This window comes from Symphodus melops (assembly GCF_947650265.1).
Source record: "Symphodus melops genome assembly, chromosome: 2".
In the NCBI taxonomy this organism is placed as follows: Eukaryota; Metazoa; Chordata; class Actinopteri; order Labriformes; family Labridae; genus Symphodus; species Symphodus melops.
In genome coordinates this window covers 14,674,732-14,696,505 of record NC_136692.1, presented here as the reverse complement: position 1 = coordinate 14,696,505, position 21,774 = coordinate 14,674,732, and the positions used below count along the sequence as shown (strand labels likewise).

At 39.3% G+C, this 21,774-nt stretch overlaps 1 protein-coding gene and 1 long non-coding RNA gene across 3 annotated transcripts; both read left to right on the top strand.

Moving 5' to 3' along the window:
• The first annotated feature begins 10,262 nt into the window (after positions 1-10,262).
• Positions 10,263-18,908, top strand: lpar2b (lysophosphatidic acid receptor 2b). Of its 2 annotated transcripts, XM_079337383.1 has the most exons (5): positions 10,263-10,720; positions 12,078-12,572; positions 14,341-14,600; positions 18,019-18,119; positions 18,419-18,908. In XM_079337383.1, exons 1-5 carry the CDS (start codon positions 10,465-10,467, stop codon positions 18,504-18,506), a joined length of 1,200 nt encoding a protein of 399 aa, XP_079193509.1. In that variant the 5' UTR covers positions 10,263-10,464; the 3' UTR covers positions 18,507-18,908. The 2 variants fall into 2 exon arrangements, with proteins under 2 accessions (XP_079193509.1, XP_079193510.1); XM_079337384.1 differs by having other exon boundaries at positions 18,019-18,908.
• Positions 18,909-18,970: 62 nt separating this feature from the next.
• On the top strand, positions 18,971-20,121 carry LOC306819782. The gene is made up of 2 exons (XR_013778610.1): positions 18,971-19,272; positions 19,344-20,121. It is a non-coding gene; the product is annotated as an uncharacterized lncRNA (long non-coding RNA).
• Positions 20,122-21,774: the final 1,653 nt, after the last annotated feature.

Sequence of the window (21,774 nt, the reverse complement as noted above, 5' to 3'; positions counted from 1 at the left end):
AGGCCCGATACAGCAAACTGGAAACTCTGATCGCTGGAACACACACTGAGACACGCAAACATGCTTGTAAGGAAAGCAGATTGTTCATGTTGGACAAACACCCCTGTCACATCTTTCAAAACCTCCACGAGCTCGGCCTTTAGTGTAAACAGGAAAGTGTGTTAGCTTTTTCCTCACCCTGCCTCTTCACTCCTTGCCATCTGTATCATCTCCTGCCATTTCATCTTCCTGTTATTTCCCCCTTTATCTTTTCTCTCATTTTTTCTACTCATTTTCATTCAAGCAACTGAAGTACCATATACTTTATAAAGCAATCTTTAGTGCAAATAGCGCAGCCTACGCTACAAGCTTCATCCCCATTAAAACAGCATGAAACTATGAAAGACAGACAAAACAACCAAAGACACAATCATTTTGTCTCTGACGTCTTTGTTTGTGGTTTTAAACTAATCAAGAAGACATGAAAGACTTTGCAAAAACCCCCCATCACTCCAAGTTTTATACAAACAGAAAAAGAAAAACTGAAGTCTTTTAAACAATTGTCACAGTGCAAGAACAAGCTCAAATGACTAAATGAAAAAGTAATGTTGAGCTCACTTGCATAGCCTATAAGGTTGTACGCTACAATGCAATGCAATATTTTACTTTACGACGCAAGACAGAAGACTCTCCTACTGCTGGTTGTTAAAGTTAAGTGAATTGTAGGCTTGAAACTTCTACCTAAGTCGAGCAACTCAGAGGGATTTATTAAGTCTGTACAGCCCATGAATTCCTTCAGCAGAACCACACTTGTGTGTCTTAGTTTCGCCTTTTTAGTGATGCTTTGTTTCAAACATTGGTTATGTGAATGATCCTCTCTCAACTCTGCCCTCTCACTGGTGATCTGTGCTGCCTGTAGGCCTCGTGCCCTCATCCTCTGAATTAAACATGAACCTGACAGCCCATTGTTTCTGGTGTTGTTTCTGCGGCTGTCACTGTCCTTATTGTAGAGGAAGATTTGGTTTTTAGAAGACTGAGGACAAATCAGTACAGTACCCCTATTACACAATGAAGGTCCAGGATTTGGAAGGTTTCGAAATGTTTCCGTATTTGTAATTTAATTAAATATGCAGGACAGCATGTATACTTGTAAAATAGTTACAACAACAATATCTTAATTGTTTGTTATTTCCACCCTTTTAATATTTGGTAATCAACAATAATAGCCTCTTTTTAAAAAAATACTTTCATTCCATTAACAGCTCTTCTCCCTGGTTGTTTCATAAAATAAAACTTTATAGACAGATGTGATATCACTTTTAAAGCAACAGCCTGCATGTTTAAACCAAGTATTCTGCTACAGAAGAACAATGTTGGCATAACAATAATCTCCTGACACACAACAACCTGCAGAAATCGTACGATGGTGGAAAAAAATGAAGTGATTCAGACCAGGGAATGGATTAGTTATGCTTTGCACTGAAAGACAAGCTGAAACGGCAGCTGCTCCAATGGAGATTTAAAAGAAAAGATTTGTGTATAGTGGTCTTTCATAGTGTAAAGAGACCACTCTACCCTGTAATGTAGTGGTGAAGAAGAATATAAGCTATATTATAATATTTTATAATATAATATTTGAGGTGCCGGCACTTTAGATGGTTGTTTTCCTGTTTTCAGGGACTTTCTACCCATTAACTTTAAAGCAGGGCCAGCGGATTTAAGTATTTAAGGCATTTCCCTGTTATTCAATAGAACACAGTTGAAAGATGACAGACAGGAAACACGGAGGAAAGATACAAACACAAAGGTCCACAGCTGGAGTTAGTTGAAGATTTTAAATGTGGTGTCAAGTTTCTAAAGTTAATTAAAATTTTTGTTGGTGTAAAATTTTTCTTAAAAATGTCTTCTCTGTCTGAATGTTGTATTGAGCTGACCCTGAAAACTAGTAAAAAAAATAAGTTAAATGTTACAGATAATTTTTTTTAAAAGTTAAGTACAAAGTCTTTAAAAAGTGGAGCACAAGAGTAAGTACTGCTGTCCAAAACTGTTATTTGATCATGTAGGCACTTTTTTTTATAGCTCTTGTAAGAATGTATTGTTTGTTTCCTTAACAGTGCCTCAAATAATCAATGAGAAAGTGAGAAAAAAAAGGTTAGGCTTATTTAGTTTTCTCGTGCCCTTACTTACTTTGGCCAACAATTATCCACTTCCCACCTCTGTCAAATATCCGAAGAAATTCCCTAGTCGTTCTGTCAATCAACCTCAGCTCCACTCACTCCTATTGGCTGTTTCAACTAATCGTCAGTCAGGGAGGAGGATACCACGCGCTCAGGTTGGCAGAAGCCGCATACCAAAGATCTTCAGCTTGCTCCTTTGTCACACACAGAGAGGCAGCAGCAGCAGCAGCGGCAGTTCGTTCGTGCCGCACCCATCCTGCTCCCATTGCGCGGATCACTGCGCGCAGGTAACAACCGCCCGAAACTACCGGAAGCAAGGAGAAATTCCAAAAACAGGTGAAGGACACTTTTTATGACAAAAGGTTGACTTTTTGAGGACGGAAAGAAATGGCTGAAATTGAGCCCTGATTAAAACAGACTTAGAGACAAAAGGCTAAGTCAATTTGAAAAGGGAGTTCAAAGTGCTCGTGGAGGTAAACTCAGGTAGACTACGTCCGTGTACTCGACGAGGATCTGGATTTACTTGGCAAACGAGTTCGTATACACAAGTAGCCTAAAGGTGAGTTACGATTGTTCTCCCTCTTGCAACGTTTTATTTCTGTGTAAAATTCCTACAGGCTGACTATTGAATGTATGAAGTTGGAGAAGCTCAATCCAACAACAAGAGTTTTCATTAGTATGCTATCCTCATACATCTGCCCTGTCTCTGAAGTCTGGGGTTCATTACAGCTTGAACATCCCCATCACTGTCTGTTAGATCATGCCCTTTCTGAGAAACTATGACATTTTTTAATGCAACAAAGAGATATGTCTTTTTCTCAAAACAAAAAAGGCTACGCTGTTATCTTCAGCTCCAGATTGAAGATACAACATTTTCTGTATCTCCCTTTGGACACTAGTTGGGTGTAACCTGCACTTTGTGGCCTAAAGAAACTATTTTATCTTTATAATAGTAAAATATATATAAATGGTGTGCTTTTACAGTTTACATTTCATAGTGCAGGTGTTACCTGGATGATGTAATGCAATCCAGAACAACTTTCCTGTCATAAATCCTGTCATTGTGAAGGCTGTGAAATGGTTGGTTAGATTGTGCTGACTAACCTTTAGGTTTCTGAGGTTGTAGATGGTAGTGGTGTTGGATTACTTTAGGCTAATTTGTTGTTTGTTTGTTTGTTTTTTTACATTACCAGTGATTAGAGGTCATACAACAATCTATAGGGTGCATAATAAAGCCTTGACATGAATAGTCTTTTTAAAACATTTATGAACCTTTGTGTCAATCATATAATATCACAAAACAGTCAATGCAACTTGGTTCTTTTTGTCAGACAAAACACACATTCAAATGACTTGTATTTACAAAGACGTTATTTGTAAAGGAACCATGTGCAATATTAAACTCACGGGGAACACCTTACTGACCTATCATGCTTTCAATACTAAAATACAATACTGTTGACATCGCTGATGCACTTTGAATGGAGGACTTTGACTTGTGGTGGAGTTCTATCACAGTGTTGTACATTTCAGCACATAAGAGCTTCAGATTGAACCTGAACATGTTCAACACAGTTTTTTGTATCTTTAAAAGGAAAGCCTCAGCCTTATAAGGTATTAGATATTATACGACTTAGATGTTTGTCAATAACTGCTTAGGGAGGCTATTGTAGGCTTTTTCTGTTCGTTGTCGCATCAGCTGGGTGCTCTGCTTCACGTGTGAACACCAATATTTACTCTCTCTCCTTCTTGACAGACGGATTAGATGCACAGTTGGGGGGAAATCGAGTGTCCCACAGTTAGTGCTGTTTGTCATGCTAACGATAACTAAACACATGTTGTCAGCATTTTTATCAGCTCGTCATCTTCTCGTCTTTATCATTAAGAGAAAAAAAAATGCCGTTGATGAACATGCAAGTGTTTTTGTTATGGTATTAAACTGCAATGAAGTAGATAGTTTTCACATCTTAATATTTGAGTCCAGCAGTTTTATGGCTATTCATTGTTGGTTTGTCGACTTATTGTTTCAACCAGTCTGTGGTTTCCACACAGTAACTTGTCTGACTCTCATACACAGTCCAACCTGATAACTAGAGCTGACTATCACTCCTTTTTTGGTATCAAGACTCGTGTGTCTGTATTTCACTTTTAGACACTAATAGAAGTACCAGAGCTGCCTCTGAACGTCCTGTCTGAATTAGCATAGTGCAGAATTGTTCTTTGATGAGGTGGCTTTTGCTCATTATCATCTTCTCCGTTTTTTCAGAACTCTGGCGACTTTTGTTGAAAGCAGTTATCTAACACTAGCCTATTGATTTATTTTTTTCAAAGTGAGGAATATGAAACAACTTGCACTTAAGTGGCCAATAAATTCAGACGGCTGCCTCAGTAGTGCACAGTTAGGGACAGTTAAGCCCACTATCATATAAAACAACTCATTGTGAAATCATAAAGTGAGTAGATCAGTTGTCAAAGACAGAGAGCAGAATGGACATATGTCTAAGAACATGTGAGTGAATCCTGTTTTAAACTCAGGTTAACAATCTGACCAATGCCTCTCTCCAGGGACATGATTCTGAAATGTAGGTGATGTTTAACTTGGTTTTTTGTTCTATTTGTGTCAACACACAACATGGATTTAATCTTCTTTAGAAGTGTGAATTTTTGAGTCTTTTGTAACATTCAGGTGAGGTGAGGTCTCTTTATTTGTACCAATAGGTAGATAAGCTCTCGAGTTTCAGTTCAAGTTTCTGCAGGGGGAAGTGTCTGTGCATGTGTCTGTATGATTAAATAGTTAAAGTTAAACATAACGCAGATGCTCCCCTGTTGGTCTCACCATTTTCACATCTGAACCCCACAGCTGAATAGACGTGGTTTAGAGAGAGGCGTTAATTACAAAAAAAGAACCGCTGAGAGAAAACTAAGCAGACTTTTGCGTTCTACCTGGAAATAGAGGTTGAAACAGTCTTGACACTCAACACCACTTCCTCTGCAGTATTGGTTTTAGTAACAGATGCGTGTGTGTTGTCAATCTTTTTTATCACAACAAAAAAAAAAAAAATAGCTGACTGAAGTTGACATGCTGAGGATCTACTTTCAGAGAGAAAGCGAGGAGGAGGGAGAAGAAGAAACTCGGGTGTGGCTGCTCTGGTAATGACCGGTTTGCATTCAAACTAGTGTTTACTGATTCAACCCAGTCCATTCACACACAAACACAGGCATATGGTGCATGAAAACACAGTCATGCAAACGCAGTCCCCTAGAGCCACACAGAGTGAAAGCACCACAGTGAGCCTGCATGGTGACTCATTAAAGTAAAGGTTCCGGCAGTTTCTTTGGAAAGAGACACACAGCTCTTACACAATAAGATCAAGATTCAGGTGGTGTCAAAAGAAATAGACACGGAAAGCTTTCATTTTTAGTATTATACAATTGGTTGGAAAGCAAAATTGGAAAAGCTTAAAGTGCACAAACATACAGGCATCCACAGCTACAGACGGCTTGTGTTCAAGTAAGAGGGACAATGTACAGTATACAGTATGTAGGAAAGATTAACAGCAGATTTATATTCCACAGTCAGAAAGTAACTTCACACATGTAAAGAAAAAATGTGTTTTGCGCAGTGGAGAAGGATAATACACTGTTGATTATTGCACAAGGAGACGAGGGAGGGAAGAAGGTTCCAGTGAATGAGTGCGCCAACGAGCTGGACTGGAACATGGACGATGACACAATCAGTTTGAGACTGTTCTCTATTAGTATCTAGATTAAACAATGCAGCCAGATAGTTTAGCACAAATACTTAGGGGAGTGGTGTGACTAAGTCCGGTTTTGCTAGATGTTAATAAAGATGTTCTGCGATAAATGTCTTTTAGAAAACATTCAAATGCGTCTGATTCCAAAAGCAAATGCGTTTTAACGTTTCTCCTCTCAATTTCATTAGCACTTTACTGGACTATTTATTGGCTGTATCCAGTATCTGGAATGTCTACAGTAAGCCAGTGAGAGGATCAGAGCCAAAGAAGCTCTTAAATTATTCTCCTTAAACAGAAAAAAACCCCTTTTTAATTAGTGAGCTTTAGAAATCAAAACCCTGTGTAGTTGTGATGGTTCAATAACAAAGTAAAAATGAACGCAAACAAAAAACAGATGCCCCATACCGAATACATGTCTCTTGCCTTTTACATTCGTAACACGTACAGAAAACTAAATGGAGTTGATTATTGTCTGCTGATTGATGCAGGGCATGCACTCGATTCTATCCTCTTTTCTTGAACTGTGCGAGGAAGTGAGCTGCCTTCAGCTGTTAGGAAACGGGTGCGATGAAGTCACGACTTCTCTTGGGACTCTCTGCTGATTGAGATCTGGATTGTTCCTCGTCTTGGCGTGGTGCTGCAGCTGCTGAGGTTCGAAACCTGTTGCTGAGCAATCGTTGTCCGGGCACATGTGTCAGAGAAGACTTTAAACTTTGATGACTCTTAATTACTAGAGGTGCACAGGCCACAGATCCACTTGTCAACATGTCGATATGAATTCAGCCTTTTCAAGCCTGTTGACCCTTTAACTCAGATCAGTCTTTGTATGCTCCAAAGAAGGGCAGTAAGTAAGAACTGTGTTGCACGACTGTGACAAAGAGCTTTGGGACCTTTGCTACAGTAGTGTCATGTATTTCGTCTCACTTGACTGCTTTTTAGTATCTGTTTGCAAGGTCCATCGAAGAGGACAATCTAAGCTATTTGAAACTTGTTTTAGCCCAGAAGGTGCTGGGCGAAAATCTGCCATAAAGACATTGCGTGACTCTCCTCTGAATATGACGCAATTTTACAAGTTTGGTTTTGTGACCGTTGTAAAAGTCAATATCCTGTTCTTTATGTTTCAGAGGAGAGGTTGGAGTTGAGATGATAAATGTTGTCTTAATACAGCTTTAAGCTAATGGAATTAAGATAGAAAGTGTTTATTCAAACTAAAATCTGTCTGACTGAGCCTGGCTCACACTGCTGGAGTTTTCACATTCTTCCTGATTTTAAATTCGAGTCGAATCACACACGAGGAGAATCTTAAGAGAATTTCTTCTCCATAATCTCAAGCATGCACACACTACAGTATGATATCAAAATCATGGCACATCACATACTACAGGATTTTACTGACATCATCGTGCCTGACGGAGGAACGCACCACCTCACATGACCGTGGAATCAATGAAGCCGACAGTTACATTTGTCCGATGCATCCAGTGTTCACATGCAGGTTGCGTCTTGCCACCGGTCGACACATACTGCCCACTTATTACTGTCCTCTCTCACAGTGACCTTTACGTGACGTAATTGTCAAGATTTTAAATTCTAAATATCAAAATAAATAAATAAATAAATCAGATGTTCGGCTTGGGTGTCTATATGACTCAGACTGTCAGATCTTGTGGTTAGAAAAGCAGTTCCAAGAAGCCTTGAGTTGGAAACAACCCTGCGAATGTCAGAAGAAATCACACCTCAAATCGGAAGACCCGGTGATTATCTGTTGTTCCATCCTAACTGACCAGAAGATAACCAGTGGCGAGCTGTGGTCATGTCCGTATGCGTCAGTTTCTATCTTCAATTGATCTCAAAATCTGGAACAGCACCAAAGAATCGTGATAAAATGTGATCAGGTCAAAAGCAGCGTTTAATTTCTGTAGATCGATACCCACATAAAAATACTGGTATCTGCGTCAGAGCAAAATGTTCGAGCAGTGAATCTCTCTTTAACTTTTCACTGAAAAGAGTGAGAACTGAACTGAAAAGTTCACCAAAGACAATAGATGTTGGTGATACAAATGTAACCCACATTGTTTCCGTGTGAGTTTCCCTTGAAATGATCTGGCATGTTTTTAACATTTCCAGGCTGAACTCAAGCAAAGTTGAGGGTGTGATTGTCATGGAAGTCGGCTTAAAAGTTGAAGTCATAATCTCTTTTAAGCTTTTATTTAAAGACAACATGGTGATAGTGACCGAGACACAGAGACAATTAGAGGGGTCAACCGCAGAGTTTATTGACTGTCCAAAAGAGATGGGGGGGGGGGGGGGGGGGGGGAAGAAGCAACTGTGTGAGCACGACTTTGATCTGAAGGGTCTGGTGTCAAAGATCAGTTGTAGTTCTCGTGCTTGATTGACAGCTCACGTGCTGCAGAGGAAGACCTTCATGAGAAACAGAAAAAAACAAAAACAAAAAAAACCGTGTCACTTCCTTTTCTGTAAACCTTTTCTGAGAACATATTCAGCTAATGTTACAACCTAACACATCTGCATGAGCCCACACCATAACCTCCTATATTAATCTATTCCTGTGCAAGCAAGTCAAGATTTTTTATTTTTTTTTACTTTGCTCAACTGTTTAATGCGTCCTTTAATCAAACAATTGTCTGCCATCCTCGTCCATTATCTCATTCTTAAACCTCCAAAGTTCTCTCTCTCTCTCTCTGCAAATTGTTCTGTTTTAGATTTCTTTCTCTGCACATCCTCGGCTGGAGAGTGGGTCACAGAGGTTCCCTCCCTGTGCCTGCGTGCGTGCGTGTGTGTGTGTTGTGCATGTTTGGATTGAGATAGAGTTACATAGCTGGATTGTGTAATTGTGAGGTGTGTCTCTGCTGTAGGGAGCTGCTCTGCTGTTTCCATTGTCGACCAAGTTGAACTTGAAAGCGATGGTACAGTGTGCGCCGTGGTGCTGCGCTGGTTTTACCATGAAAACAGGTTGCCTGTGAGGGAGAGCTGTTGACTCAAAACGCACCGCGCAGCTCATACACGTTTACTGTAAATACAGAATTAAAGCACTTTGTTGTGGGGCCGCATCTTGAATTGAAGACTGGACTCTGCTGTGGCTGCTTTCAGTCTCAGCTTCATCATCATGAAGCTCTTCTTCTGAGGTCCTGTTGTGACTTGTCAGCCGGGAAAGATGTTGCTCATTGAGCTTTACTAATATGAAAATTACTGCTGGTGCTGCGTATCAAGATATTCTGGTTAAACATAATTAGCAAACAAGTAAGTTTGTGAATACACCTTTTTTTATGATGACTTAGCATAATTCACCTTTTTCAGATTTCAACATTTCCCATATCTCATCTGGATTAGCCTAGTGGATTGCACGTTTGTCCTCGTGTGTGTTGAGGACTTTATGGTACAAAATATTTTTTGGTCACGTAAGCAGAAAGTATGAACTTGCTGCTGATTATGCATCTGTTATCAGATTGATGTTATTTCTACTTTTTTCTACTACAGCAGTATTAGTTGTACCATTAGTGTAAAAAAGCTGAGGACCTTGTCATATTATGACCTCAAGTTAATAACAGATTGATTGACATGTTGTCCTTCTCATATTCTAATGTTAAATATTATCCGCTGATATAGCTATTCAGCTATATAACTTTCAAGTGAGACTTCTAATCAGCACTTTCCACAGACACGGAGCCAAACTTAACCAGCCAAATGCCTGAGAAAAGCTTTTCTTTCTTTTTTTGCCTCTGTGGTATCATATCTATACTGATACTTCTAGTGACAGATGATTTTGTAAGATGATCAACCAACTGTGAACAGAGGTTACTTGACTAGACTGGAGTTTCACAGAGTGTGAGAAAAAGAAGCCATGTGCCATCATAATAATTCAATATTGGGACGTATGATAAAAAACAACATTTTAACAAGTTCTATTAAATTATGTCTTTGTGTCCTTCTACTTGTTGTATATCTAGGTTTGCATTAAATCCAAAAAGCCATTTTTCACTAAAAAATATGTACCTGAAGGTAGCTGATAGCTTGAGCTTCATCTGACTGCATCAAAATGTTAAGCATGGTCAATATGCACAGGCCTCCATCCGATGGTTCAAATGTACACATGCTGAGTTAGAAAACACTGCCTCTTTGGAATGTCTTTATACCAATCAATACTTATTTAGCAATTATGATTATGATTGATTGTTCAGTCTTTCAGTCTGTTCAGAATTTGTCACGAATCAAGACATTTTCCAGATCATCCCTAGACCCATAATGTTGCTACCCAATACGTTGGGTATATTGATAAGCACTTACAGTACGTTCTTATACTAACACTTCTTTTCTCCGCAGATTAAAAACCCCGTGATTCCAGAGTTCCAGTGGAGGCCTCAGACTTCAAACTGGATCCCTCCAGTCCTCACCTGTCCAGCTGATGGCATGCGGATCCCCAAACTATCAGGACGGGCGAGTCTGAATGAAGCCCTAAACTTTCCTCTGTTACACCGCTCTCCTCTTTTTCCTCTCTGACTCTTTTCTGATCATCATCCACGTGACATCTCAAGATGGACATCCTAACTGACGACGCGGAGGGTTGCTACCTGAACAAAACTGTCAAGTTTTTCTATGAGAAGAGTGGGAAAAACATCAGCAATTTCTGGCGAACACGCGACTATGTGATTGTCACTATGGGCATGTCGGTCTGCTTCATCGTCATCTTCTCAAACCTTTTGGTCATGGGCGCCATTTTAAAGAACAGACGCTTTCACTTTCCCATCTACTACCTGCTGGGTAACCTGGCTTTGGCAGACCTCTTTTCAGGTACAGCAGTTTGGATTTTCATATGGTCTTACTTGAAATGATCGCAGTATGATGCAAACCCAGGTCTGATAGAGGAAGAGATCGATCTTCATTGCCTTTTTCATAAAACAAAAACAATGAAAAGCAGTTAAGCAGGTCATGAGCAGTAGCAGCACAGCCAAGCACACAAAAATAGGTCAAATAATGGTACAGTGGTAATAAAAAAAACTGTTCTAGTCTTCAAGTGAAAGTTTTGCAATAAATAAAATCTAACCAATAAGTGATCACGTCTTAATAAAAAAAAATCCTTTCATATATTACATAAAGTTTTATAGTTTTACACAAGGTTTTAGTCATAAACAGCAAACATTGTTACTAACTAGTTTTTCACTTTAGCGTAAGGTTAACAGTTCCTACATTCCTCGTCGTAAACAGACTTTTTTTATTCCTCGAAATATCAAAGGCATTGAAAAGCAAGGCATCTTGAGATCATTTCATTTGTATATGTGTAATTATTTGTATTGTGTTTATCTAGTCATGCACTGAAGGCACGGCATCTACTTTGTCTCTGTGGAGTCTTTTTAATCTCATGATAGAAATCACACACAGACATTACTGTCTTTATACTTGCTGATGTCTATAGAGAACCGAAACAAACGGTTTCATATAGCATGAAGCTCTGAATGTACCCATTCTTAGTCTTTTTGTCCCTTCTGACTCTCCATTGTATTCTCGCACCTCAGTATATCATGGGTGTTATTATTAGTACTAAGAAAAAGCGTCTTCTAAAGAAATGACGCTTGGTTGACCCAACAGTCTGATGACTTAGCTTTGTCATTTTGGTAGCTCTCACCGAAGAATGAGATTTGCCACAGACTCTTTTAATGAATGGATAACACTTAATTATCCTTTTATAGTAGTAGTAGTAAATAGTTACATTACAAAATGTGATTGTCTTTATCAATGCAGTAGAGTGTTTGGTTTAAAGGACTTGCAATGCTGCATGTTAAAAAGCTGTGGAAACAGCGCCTTAGAGAATAAAGGCTGCATAGATTTGATCTCACACTATTTGTTCTTAAGACATCCAAACCTGCCTCACACTTTAAGTTAAACTAAAATAGTTTTTTTTTTTTTTTTTACTTGAGTGTTTACAATTCTTCTTAAATATCTTCTGCAACAATAACTGTGCACTGTAGTAATGAAAACTAAGTGAGACATTTTATTGTTCACATTGTAAATACCAAAAATGACAAGATTGAAAAATTGTTAGAACGGGTTCATTTTTAATACCTATATACATGCATGCAAGTCTTAAAAGAACAAAATAAGCCACCATGTAAAACCTTTGTGTATTGACCCCTGGCTGTCCTCTCTCCAGGTGTCTCCTACCTGCACTTGATGTTTCATACTGGTCCCTGGACCATTAAGCTGTCTAAGCAGCAGTGGTTTGTGCGTCAGGGGTTGATCGACACCAGCCTGACAGCGTCGGTCTTAAACCTGCTGGCTGTGGCCGTGGAGCGCCATCAGACCATCTTCAACATGCAGCTGCATAGTAAGATGAGCACGCGGCGGGTTTTTGTCATCATGATCTTCATCTGGCTGGTGGCCATCATTATGGGCCTGGTACCCACCATGGGCTGGCACTGCCTGTGTGACCTGCTGAACTGCTCCACCATGGCGCCCATGTACAGTCGCAGCTATCTGGTGTTCTGGGCCGTCCTTAACCTGCTCACCTTCTCCATCATGGTGGCCGTCTACACCCGAATATTTCTCTATGTGAGGCACAAGAGCAAGCAGATGTCGCAGCACACCACCCAGATGAGGCACAGAGAGACTGTGTTGAACCTGATGAAGACGGTCTCCATGATCCTGGGTGAGGAAACACTGTTATTTTTAAACAACTTCAAATGCTGTTTACTTTAAGTACAATAACTGAGGATGTGATGGCTTTGATGTACAGTATGTGTAACAGTATAGGACTACAAATTTAAAAAAGCCAATTTATTACTCTAGTTTTTTTTTTTAGTCTGGGATACATTATAAAAATGCCTGCCACAATTCCCAGAACCCAAAGTGACATCTCCAGAGGGTTTCTTTATGCAACCACAAGTCTTACACTCAAACATGCTTCATCTGTTGTCTTGAACGGCAACGAAAAAGCAGCAACTTCCAACATTTAAAAGGCTGAGTCCAGCTAATGTTTGCTTGAAAATGACTTTAAGATTTATAGCCCTTTGATCATGAAAACGGTTGAATGTGAGAAATTACAAAGGAAGGAGTGGGGGGAAAATTGCAGTCACACCGCACACCAAGAAATGTATTATTGAAGGAAAATAATTAAGATCGACTGAGCAATAATCTAACTTTAAGTCAGCTCAGACTATCTGTTGACGGACAAAACACAGACATGTGTAATACTGTTAACAAGGTATACTTGCATTGTGAGACATCTTTAAACAGAATAAAAAAAATGTTGTTGGAACTTTAAATTGTACAGAGATTACTACATATTGCTTTGATGCTCAGATGTTGTCATATTTGGGGCTGACAGTACACACACACACACACACACACACACACACACACACACACACACACACACACACACACACACACACACACACACACACACACACACACAGGCATGCAGTCTTCTCTCTGCATGTTTGTTCTTGTTCAAACAGACTTTACTCCCCCAACATATCACCCCTTCTCCTGCCTGATTTCTCTTGTTTTCTCCTGCACTTGCTCGCTCCTCTCCTCTCTCTTTCCCAGCCTCCCCTTTTTCTCCGGCTCTCGCATTTTGAACTTTCGATAAAATTCCTCAACATTTTTAAAATGTTACTTTTCTTTCTCCCGTCGCCCAGCAGCCAGTATTCAGCACCTCTGGCATGTGAGGAGGGCGAGGAAAACCCTGAGCATGCCCTGACAGTGAGCTGCATAGTTCAGTTTCTGTGACAGAAAACAGCTCCTCTTCTGCAAATACGACCCCACCACACAGCAGTCTTCTATGTTTGTGAGGACCTCCTCAAAGGTTTTCACCTTCACTTTGAGGTCTTTTTTAAGTATAATTAGGATATATTGACTTTTTTTTTTTTTCAGGCCGTCATATTTGTCTTCCTGAGTTAAGACTTGGATTCCGATTTTAACGTGAGGGCCGACATGTAGTTGTGACACTAAAGGTTATGATCAGGGACTAAGGAATGCATTACACACTCTTCATGTATGTGTGTATGTTACCACATCGTTTCCGTCTGCAGCTCATGCGTTTACATTATCCAGCTCTGTAACGTTGTGTGTGTGATGTGTGTGGTGTGTGTGTGTGTTGATGTGCACGCGCATAATGAATTCCTGAGCTGCCTCATCAAGTATTATCATAATGAAATTTGATAATACAGACTAAACCCAGTCCAAATGCCAACATGTTATGTATCTGTGTGCACACATTGTCCAGAGAGGAATTTAACAGTACATTCCCTTTCTCCCTTAGCTGTCCCTCTTCTTCTTCTTCTTCTTCTTCTTCTTCTTCTTCTTCCCTCCTCTTTTATCTTTCACTCCTCTTGTTGATTTTATCACTGTTATTACAAGTCTCCTAACAACTTTACGTACTCTCCTCTCACTCTCTGTCCTTACCCAATCAGGCTGTTTTGTGATCTGCTGGACGCCCGGCCTGGTGGTGCTGCTGCTCGATGGACTGGGCTGCGACCACTGTAAGGTGCTGCGCTACGAGAAGTACTGCCTAGTGCTGGCCGAGTGCAACTCTTTCGTCAACCCCATCATCTACTCATTCAGGGACAAAGACATGAGGAGGACCTTCAGGGAGATCCTGTGCTGCCTATGTCGACGGGGCGGCAACAAAAAGAACAGCTCCAAAGTTCTTTTTAACACCCTGGACCACGAGGTATTGTCTGAGAGCAATGGCGGCGAAGACGACAATCACAAACAAAACAGCCACTCGCACTAAGGACTCTTAAAGAGAAATCACAGTGAGAACAAAGCTGAAAGCATGACCACTGCAGTCACCAGTCAAACTGATAAGATGGCCACTATAAAATGCCAGGTTACTTTTAAATTCAGCTCCTTAGTTTTACTGTTTACTCTAAAAAACTCCTTAAACTTATGGTTTAATATAATTTTTTAAAGTGAAGAAAAAGTCAAAAACCTATGGTTTGAACTTTAGGCTGGTCCCATCCACTAAACCACCCTGTGCATAAAGTATTTTACAACTCAGTCAATCATTTGCTAAAATGGTCTGATTCACTCATACTTCTCTCCTGACTGGTTTCTGTTTTTTATTTTTTTTATGTACAAAACTCATCAGCACTGGCTGATCAACACAGTTGGCAGCTAGCTGGTAGGCATAGTATTGCATTTTTACATTTTTTAATAACTAGAGACCCTCAAATAATCCTTTTTCGCTGGTGAAGACCAGCATTGATTTTAGACTTAGGGAGTTATTTGGTCAACAGATAAACAAACCAAACTGAAAACTTAAGTTTAGACTTAACTGCCATAGTTCAAGTTAGAAACTTAAAGAGATGATATGTTGATATTTCTCTTTTGTTAACACTCCTGTATGTTTCTGCAGCCCCCAAGTGGCCACCCAAGTCTTCTATTGTAGGGTTAAGGAGACATCATTGTCGTTTTCTTTCTTTTATCGATTTTGAGTTCATTACCTTCCTGGAAATAGCTAAAAACAGAGATTATGAGCTTTGCATATAAAACACAAATGCACCTCTTTCTTCTTACCATAAACAGACTGTTATTAGATTCAAACTTGTTGATTTATTGTTAAAAAGCGTAAAGCATAGTTAGACTTTAAGAACTGTTAAGTCATTGCTGTTAACATTTTGTCTCTCCTGCTTTGAACAAATCTAAATGAATGTGCTTCTGCTTTCTGGGCGCTCTAAACGCTGTTGAATATGAAACCTCTGTTGTCCTGCAGTATCACTGTAACCACTGGAGTCTGATGTTGTTGTGTTTCAGCCTGCCGTCTGCTGAAGCTTCTTTGGCAGCACTGCTTAAAGTTTGAATTAATTGTGGAGCTTTGTGCAGACTAATGCAATGCTAATTAACAACGGTAGATACACAAGTGAGCAAATACAAGATAGATATACAAGACAGCTCAGCACTCGGTATGGTAGTTCTTGAGCGTGAGTTTTTTTCCTCTCTGCCTTTATTTCAATTTTATCAGATTTGTGTGACAATTCCGAGCACACATGGGACATTTTGTGCTCATTGTACCCGCAAATGTTATATTTTGTTGTGTAATGATTCCTTCATGAGAAAACTATATTATGAGCAAACCAAAATCACTTTTATGCTCAATAAATCTTTGGAGGGTTCTCTGTCATCGACAGATGTTCACAATAACAACTTTCTCACACAGTTTCTGGGACCTGCAGACTGTTGCTCAATTGTGGAAGTTTCTGATTGGGTCTTTAGGCTTAAATCTGGTATGTAGTACGAGTGCTTGCATGACTGGACAGCTGAATGAACCTACAACAGAGTCAGGAGACCCCTAAAAGTGAAATGTTGCTCAAAGTACCATTCGTTGTTTGAAAGCCAATGAAACAAAGAGACCCAAATGACCACTAAGAGGCTCAAAACGACTACAACCATATTCAAATGACCGCTACGAAATATGAACGGCTACAAAAGACACAGTATGCAGATGATCACTTCGAGGCACGGAACCCTGCTAAGAGCTGAAACAAACTACAAAGATCACAAAACAAGAACAAACGAGCACAATAACGTCTAATCATTTGTGAGGTTATTTCCCCATGCATGTAGGAGCGATGAGGAACTTTTTAACTTCAAGTCGCCCGTGTGTCTCCTTTAATTCAAGCATGAATATCAGGCATTTTTCTTCCCATTGATCATTATTCAATACAAATGGTCTCTTTGCGTGCGAATATATTGTGCTCAAAATATGTCCCATGATGCACTCGAAAAAAGAGACGCAAGTGTAACCCTATACACGTGTGCGACTCCGTTGAGTCAGGATGTCAAAGTTTCCGAGAGACGAATTAGACGAAAAACATGAAGGACGGGGATGACCTCGATCAAACCCCTCTGATCTCGTCAAACTTCAACGTCACGCTGCCTCGTACTGTAAACACGTTAAATAAAGTCCAATTACACAAATGCCCTGAATCACCCCGCTGTCTAATGTTGCTTCGTTTTATATGGAGCACCACATTTCTCTGTCGTCTGTGAGCTGTTTGCTAATGTGTGTATGCATGTGCGTGTTTGTCAGATGGCGTGCTCTTGTTAAACGTGTCCAGATGTGTGCTTGTGGTTGGAGTGGGTCATGCTCCTCGCCACATTTCCTCTGACTTGTTATTCTGGCATGTGTGTATGTTGGAGGCATGCTCTCTGTCATTCACTCTCTCAAACACACACACACACACACACACACACACACACACACACACACACACACACACACACACACACACACACACACACACACACACACACACACACACACACACACACACACACACACACACACACACACACACACATACATCCAGGCTGTTCTGTTAGCAGGAAGTGCTGTCATAAGTGTGTGGTCTTTTTATTGTTAGTGTGAATATTGTTTCCCTTCTTTCTTGTTGGTGACATTAGATCAGAAAAGAATCCTAACAGAAGGAGGCGATTGTTCGGACAAACGTGCATTTTTTTGTGTTTTGATAATAAAACATGCAGGGATTCATGCTTTTAAAAGGAAGCAAAACATTTATAGATGTTGGAAATGATTAACTATAAATGCTCCTGAAGTGAGTGCCTTTTTAGAAATCTTTTAAATATTCAAAATATATTCTTTGCCTTTAGGTTTCACATACATCAATATGATCTTTCTTGCTATTTTCATACTATTATAGAAGTGTTGTTTTGACAGTTTAGGAACATGTTCATATTGTTCTGGGTTTATTTTTGTACAACATTGTTACACTAATATGAATAAATGCCTACATGTATGCTGTCTGTCTGCTTTTCAGCTTGATCGCTTTTTGTGATAACCAGTAAAATAATCGTTTTGGACTCATGCCGCCAGACTATGTGGAAATGTTGTTGTAGCAATAAACGTGTTGTTTTGTATCTTTCTCTCTGAGCTTGCCTTTTCTCTTGTTGCTAGTTCAGACACGACTAACCCAATTTCTCTGTTCTGTTCTCTTTTCCTTTCTCTTCTTCACCTAATCCTTACTCCTTTGTTTTTTTCTCTCTCTCTCCCCCCCCCCCCCCCTCCTGATTCCTAACCTCATTCCAACTTCCTCCTCACACTCTTATCTTTCTCCCCACCTCTTCAGAAGTATAAGTCTCGTACCACTGAGCTGACAGAGAGGAGCAACGGGACGCTTCTCAAGCGCGAGGGCTTAGAGGACACGCCTGTCTCCTCAGAGAAGTGGAAGTAATGCATAAAACCACAAACTTTCAACACAACAGACACAGACACTTTACGATGAAATCCTTCCGTCTGTTCATGTTCACATAAACAAGCCATAAGACCTCAGCGTAGTGTGTGACAGGGTCACAAACTGTTTATTCTATAGGCTTCTTCTGACAGCACACAATGGTTCTATATTTTTTTTGTCTTCATCACTGGGCAAGAGGACCTTGGAAACTTCTAATAATCGACTAACACTACCTTGGAATGAGAATTTAAATGATTGGCAGAAGAGGCTGATTTGCACTGTCATCGACTTTCAGCAGAAGAAAGGAGACAAACCATCCATTCCTCATCCACTCTAAACAACATTGGGGCACGTTGGAGAGCGTACATCCTGTGGAGACATAAATGAAACTCCATTTTTCCCTAAACACATGCGGGGGAAAGGGAACGGTCAGGATAACTGGAAGAAACTGTCAATGTTTGGAAGAGCCGACTGAAAATGTGTTTGTTTGCATGCCAACTCGTTCAATTTGGTTTGAATAACAACAAACGGCTTGAACTTGTACCCTCTAATCATCAGGGTTGTAATGTTCAGTGTGTTGAAACGACTGTATGATCCACTATGTGATCATTTTCAAGCTGCAGTTGTAGTTGATGTTGAAATATTCTGCATTTCTGTTCCTCAGCACGCTCTAATTGATCAGTATAGGTATGACTAGAATTATCTCACCACACAACCAAAAACAAAACCGTATCAACATAACATTGGGACTCAGTGAATAGTAATTGGTAACATTGTCTATGAAATAACATGATGCCATGATCTCCTGGACCCATTTCAAAAGTAAACTGATGTGAAAATGAATATGTAGATTGTATCAAATCTCAATTTATTTATTTTTTGAAGAAAATGGAATTCAGCCTAAGGACTTTATTAAGCAGTCCAGCCTTAGTTTCGTCTACATAAAAGCCTAGTTTGTGTTGTACAACTTAAGAGTTGTACTCGGATGACTTTGATACACATAGTTAGGCAGAAGGTTCGATTCATGGCAGGAAATATTAATGATCAAACTATGATGTATTATTTAATTACCTTCATATTTTAGACATTTTTGAAATGTTTAGCTTTAAATAGCTGAATCTCTACCATGGCATTGTAGATAAATGAGACGTTACAATAAATAAAATACCCATCATAAATTCACCAAGTAAGTCAGTATTTTAAGAAAAAGCTATTTGCAGCAGCTCTTTCAGTTTATGTTGATTTTAGTTCCCCCTGTGGGCCAAGTATGTGGTGTGAAGCCCCTTTCAGAGCACAGGTAAAGTTAACCCAATCCAACTTGTATTTAAAACACCACAAATCAACTGGATTACCTGATTCTGATGAGGTGGATTTCCAAATCCAGATTATTCTAATTCCAATTAAACCTTTTAAACAATTGGGTCCCGGATTTTATGAAGGATTGTTAGTTGTAACTAATGGATTGGTTAAATCAGTGACCACTGTTGCTCTGATCATTCACAGAACCTGTTTAGTACTACATTGGGGTTTCCAGGTTGTTAAAAATATGAACATCTTGCTGTTTAAACCATCTTATTTTAATTATGCAAAACTTCAAGTAATGTGTGTCCTATTCTTTAAAAAGGGTGACAACTATCTGATGTTCCAATTGTTCTTTTAGTAATAAATTGTGCTGACCACACATCATGGATTAGATCCTGTTTGCAGTACAGGGATTTCGACTGGTCACAAGTGTTTCTAGTTGAAGACTGTTGGCCGTCCTTTTTTTTTTAAACATGAGTTTTTTTACATGTTTTTTTTTTACTACTGGCACTTTTTTGCATCCTGTAAATTCTCTCTGTGCTGGAACCACAAACAACATGCATTTGTAAAATGATTGTGATATAAACATTTATTTAAGATCACAGTAACTGTATATATTATGTATAGTATTTAGTGCAGTTTGGAAGATTTTGCCATGTCAAAAAAAAAAATTAAAGTCTCATGAATCCAGATGTATTTAGTTTTAAATGTTTTTTTCATTCATAGACTAAGCAAACAAGACAAGTAAGAAATTATATGCAATTTTAGAGTTGATATATTCCAGCAAAGATATATTCTAACTGGTGTCAAGACGTTAGCAGGAAAGAGCCTTTACGAGTAAAAGTCCAAAATCCAAGGTGTAGAAGCTTTGGGAATTTCGTGCAAGTCTCAATGAGTCTGTTTGAAGAGACTTCAGCTTCTTTTAACTGTCAATCGGTCTCATTTTCTTACAGTTGTTCCTTGACTGAGGTAAAGAAAACTTCATGTTGAGCCCTGAGCTTGTTCCAAGGTTCTTCATCTGCTCTTCCTTGGCCTTCTCCTTCCCTCCTGGTGAAGTTTTCTGCATCGGCTCTTTCCCTATGTTCCCCAGAGAGAATCTTTTCAGTGATATTGGCTCTTTCTTGTCTGTTGGCAGAGAGAACCTCTTCTGGGAATGTTTCCTCTTCTTCAGGTTATCCAGGTTCAGTTTACCCAGAACACTCTTCTTTTTCTTCTTCTTGTTATTTGGCAGTGCCCCCTTCAGGTGACTCCAGGCTTTGTTCAGAGACGATTTTTTCTTCCTCTGCCAGAAAAATGTTTGCTTGGAGGAAGAACCACCCATCACCAGGGTGCCTGCAGAACATTAAACAAAAGTCTTTTTAAGGTCTGCAAATTCACATTTTAATTTAATGCCTATGAGAGCTTTCAAAAAAGGAGAACATCAGAATGTAGATCAATTAATATGTAATTAATAGTACATATGCAGTGGAATTCAAATTGAAATAACTTGTGTTCAATGGTTGTGATGTTTCTCTGCTTACAGACAAGATTATGTTCTGAATAACCATTTAATCATTCAATACTAAACGTGATTTTGTCTACATTGTAGCAACTAAGTTTATAAGAACCACTGCTTCGATCTATTTAATCTCCACTGATAAAATATTTGACTTCAGAAGTACAGTGAAGTAGTGCTAAATATGTTATATTCACAAGCTTCATGTTAGTTTTGTTCACTTATTAGTTCATACAAAAACAAAAGTGTTTTTTTCTTACGTTGTTATGTAACACATCACAGACATGACAGAATAAGACATAATGACAAATAAAAACTGAGTCACATTGAGTCATTTAAGTCAACATGTGGCCTTGTTTACACATCAAACACAAAAAAATAATAGCCTCCATAACAGAAACTGTTCTTACTCACCTGGTTCCTCTCAGCAGTCCTTCAGGGACGACAGGGTCTTGTGGCTTGTTTTTGTCCTGGTTCCAATTCCATAAAATGCAAGTTTTGATGTGCCAGATCGGATGGTGACAGAGTCTAAATCCGAACCAATGGAGAGATCAGGAGATCGACAAAGAGAAACGAGCTGACCTTTTCTTTTAAAATCTTTGAGGCTACCAAACTGGTTCAGTGACATTCCCAAAAACTGACAGTTTCTGCTGTTTCAGCGACGCCTTAAATATCAGGACCTTGAAATGTAATCAGGCTCTTACTGCACGTTAACCAGAATCAGAAATTCTACGAATCCCGGGGGGAAATTGGTGATTTCAGCAGGTATTTTGACTCTTAGCAGGGCAGTTCAGGTGTTACAACTCAACTTTTAAAACATTGTTTTTGTTTTTCCCTACTGTGATGTAACAAAA

Bases quoted from the DNA above. Each gene is read 5' to 3' on its own strand.
- lpar2b (XM_079337383.1), top strand. From the start codon at position 10,465: ATGGACATCCTAACTGACGACGCGGAGGGTTGCTACCTGAACAAAACT. The intron at 14,601-18,018 runs GTATTGTCTGAG...CCACCTCTTCAG, and splicing joins TTAACACCCTGGACCACGAG to AAGTATAAGTCTCGTACCAC. The intron at 18,120-18,418 runs GTAATGCATAAA...ATCGACTTTCAG, and splicing joins GTCTCCTCAGAGAAGTGGAA to CAGAAGAAAGGAGACAAACC.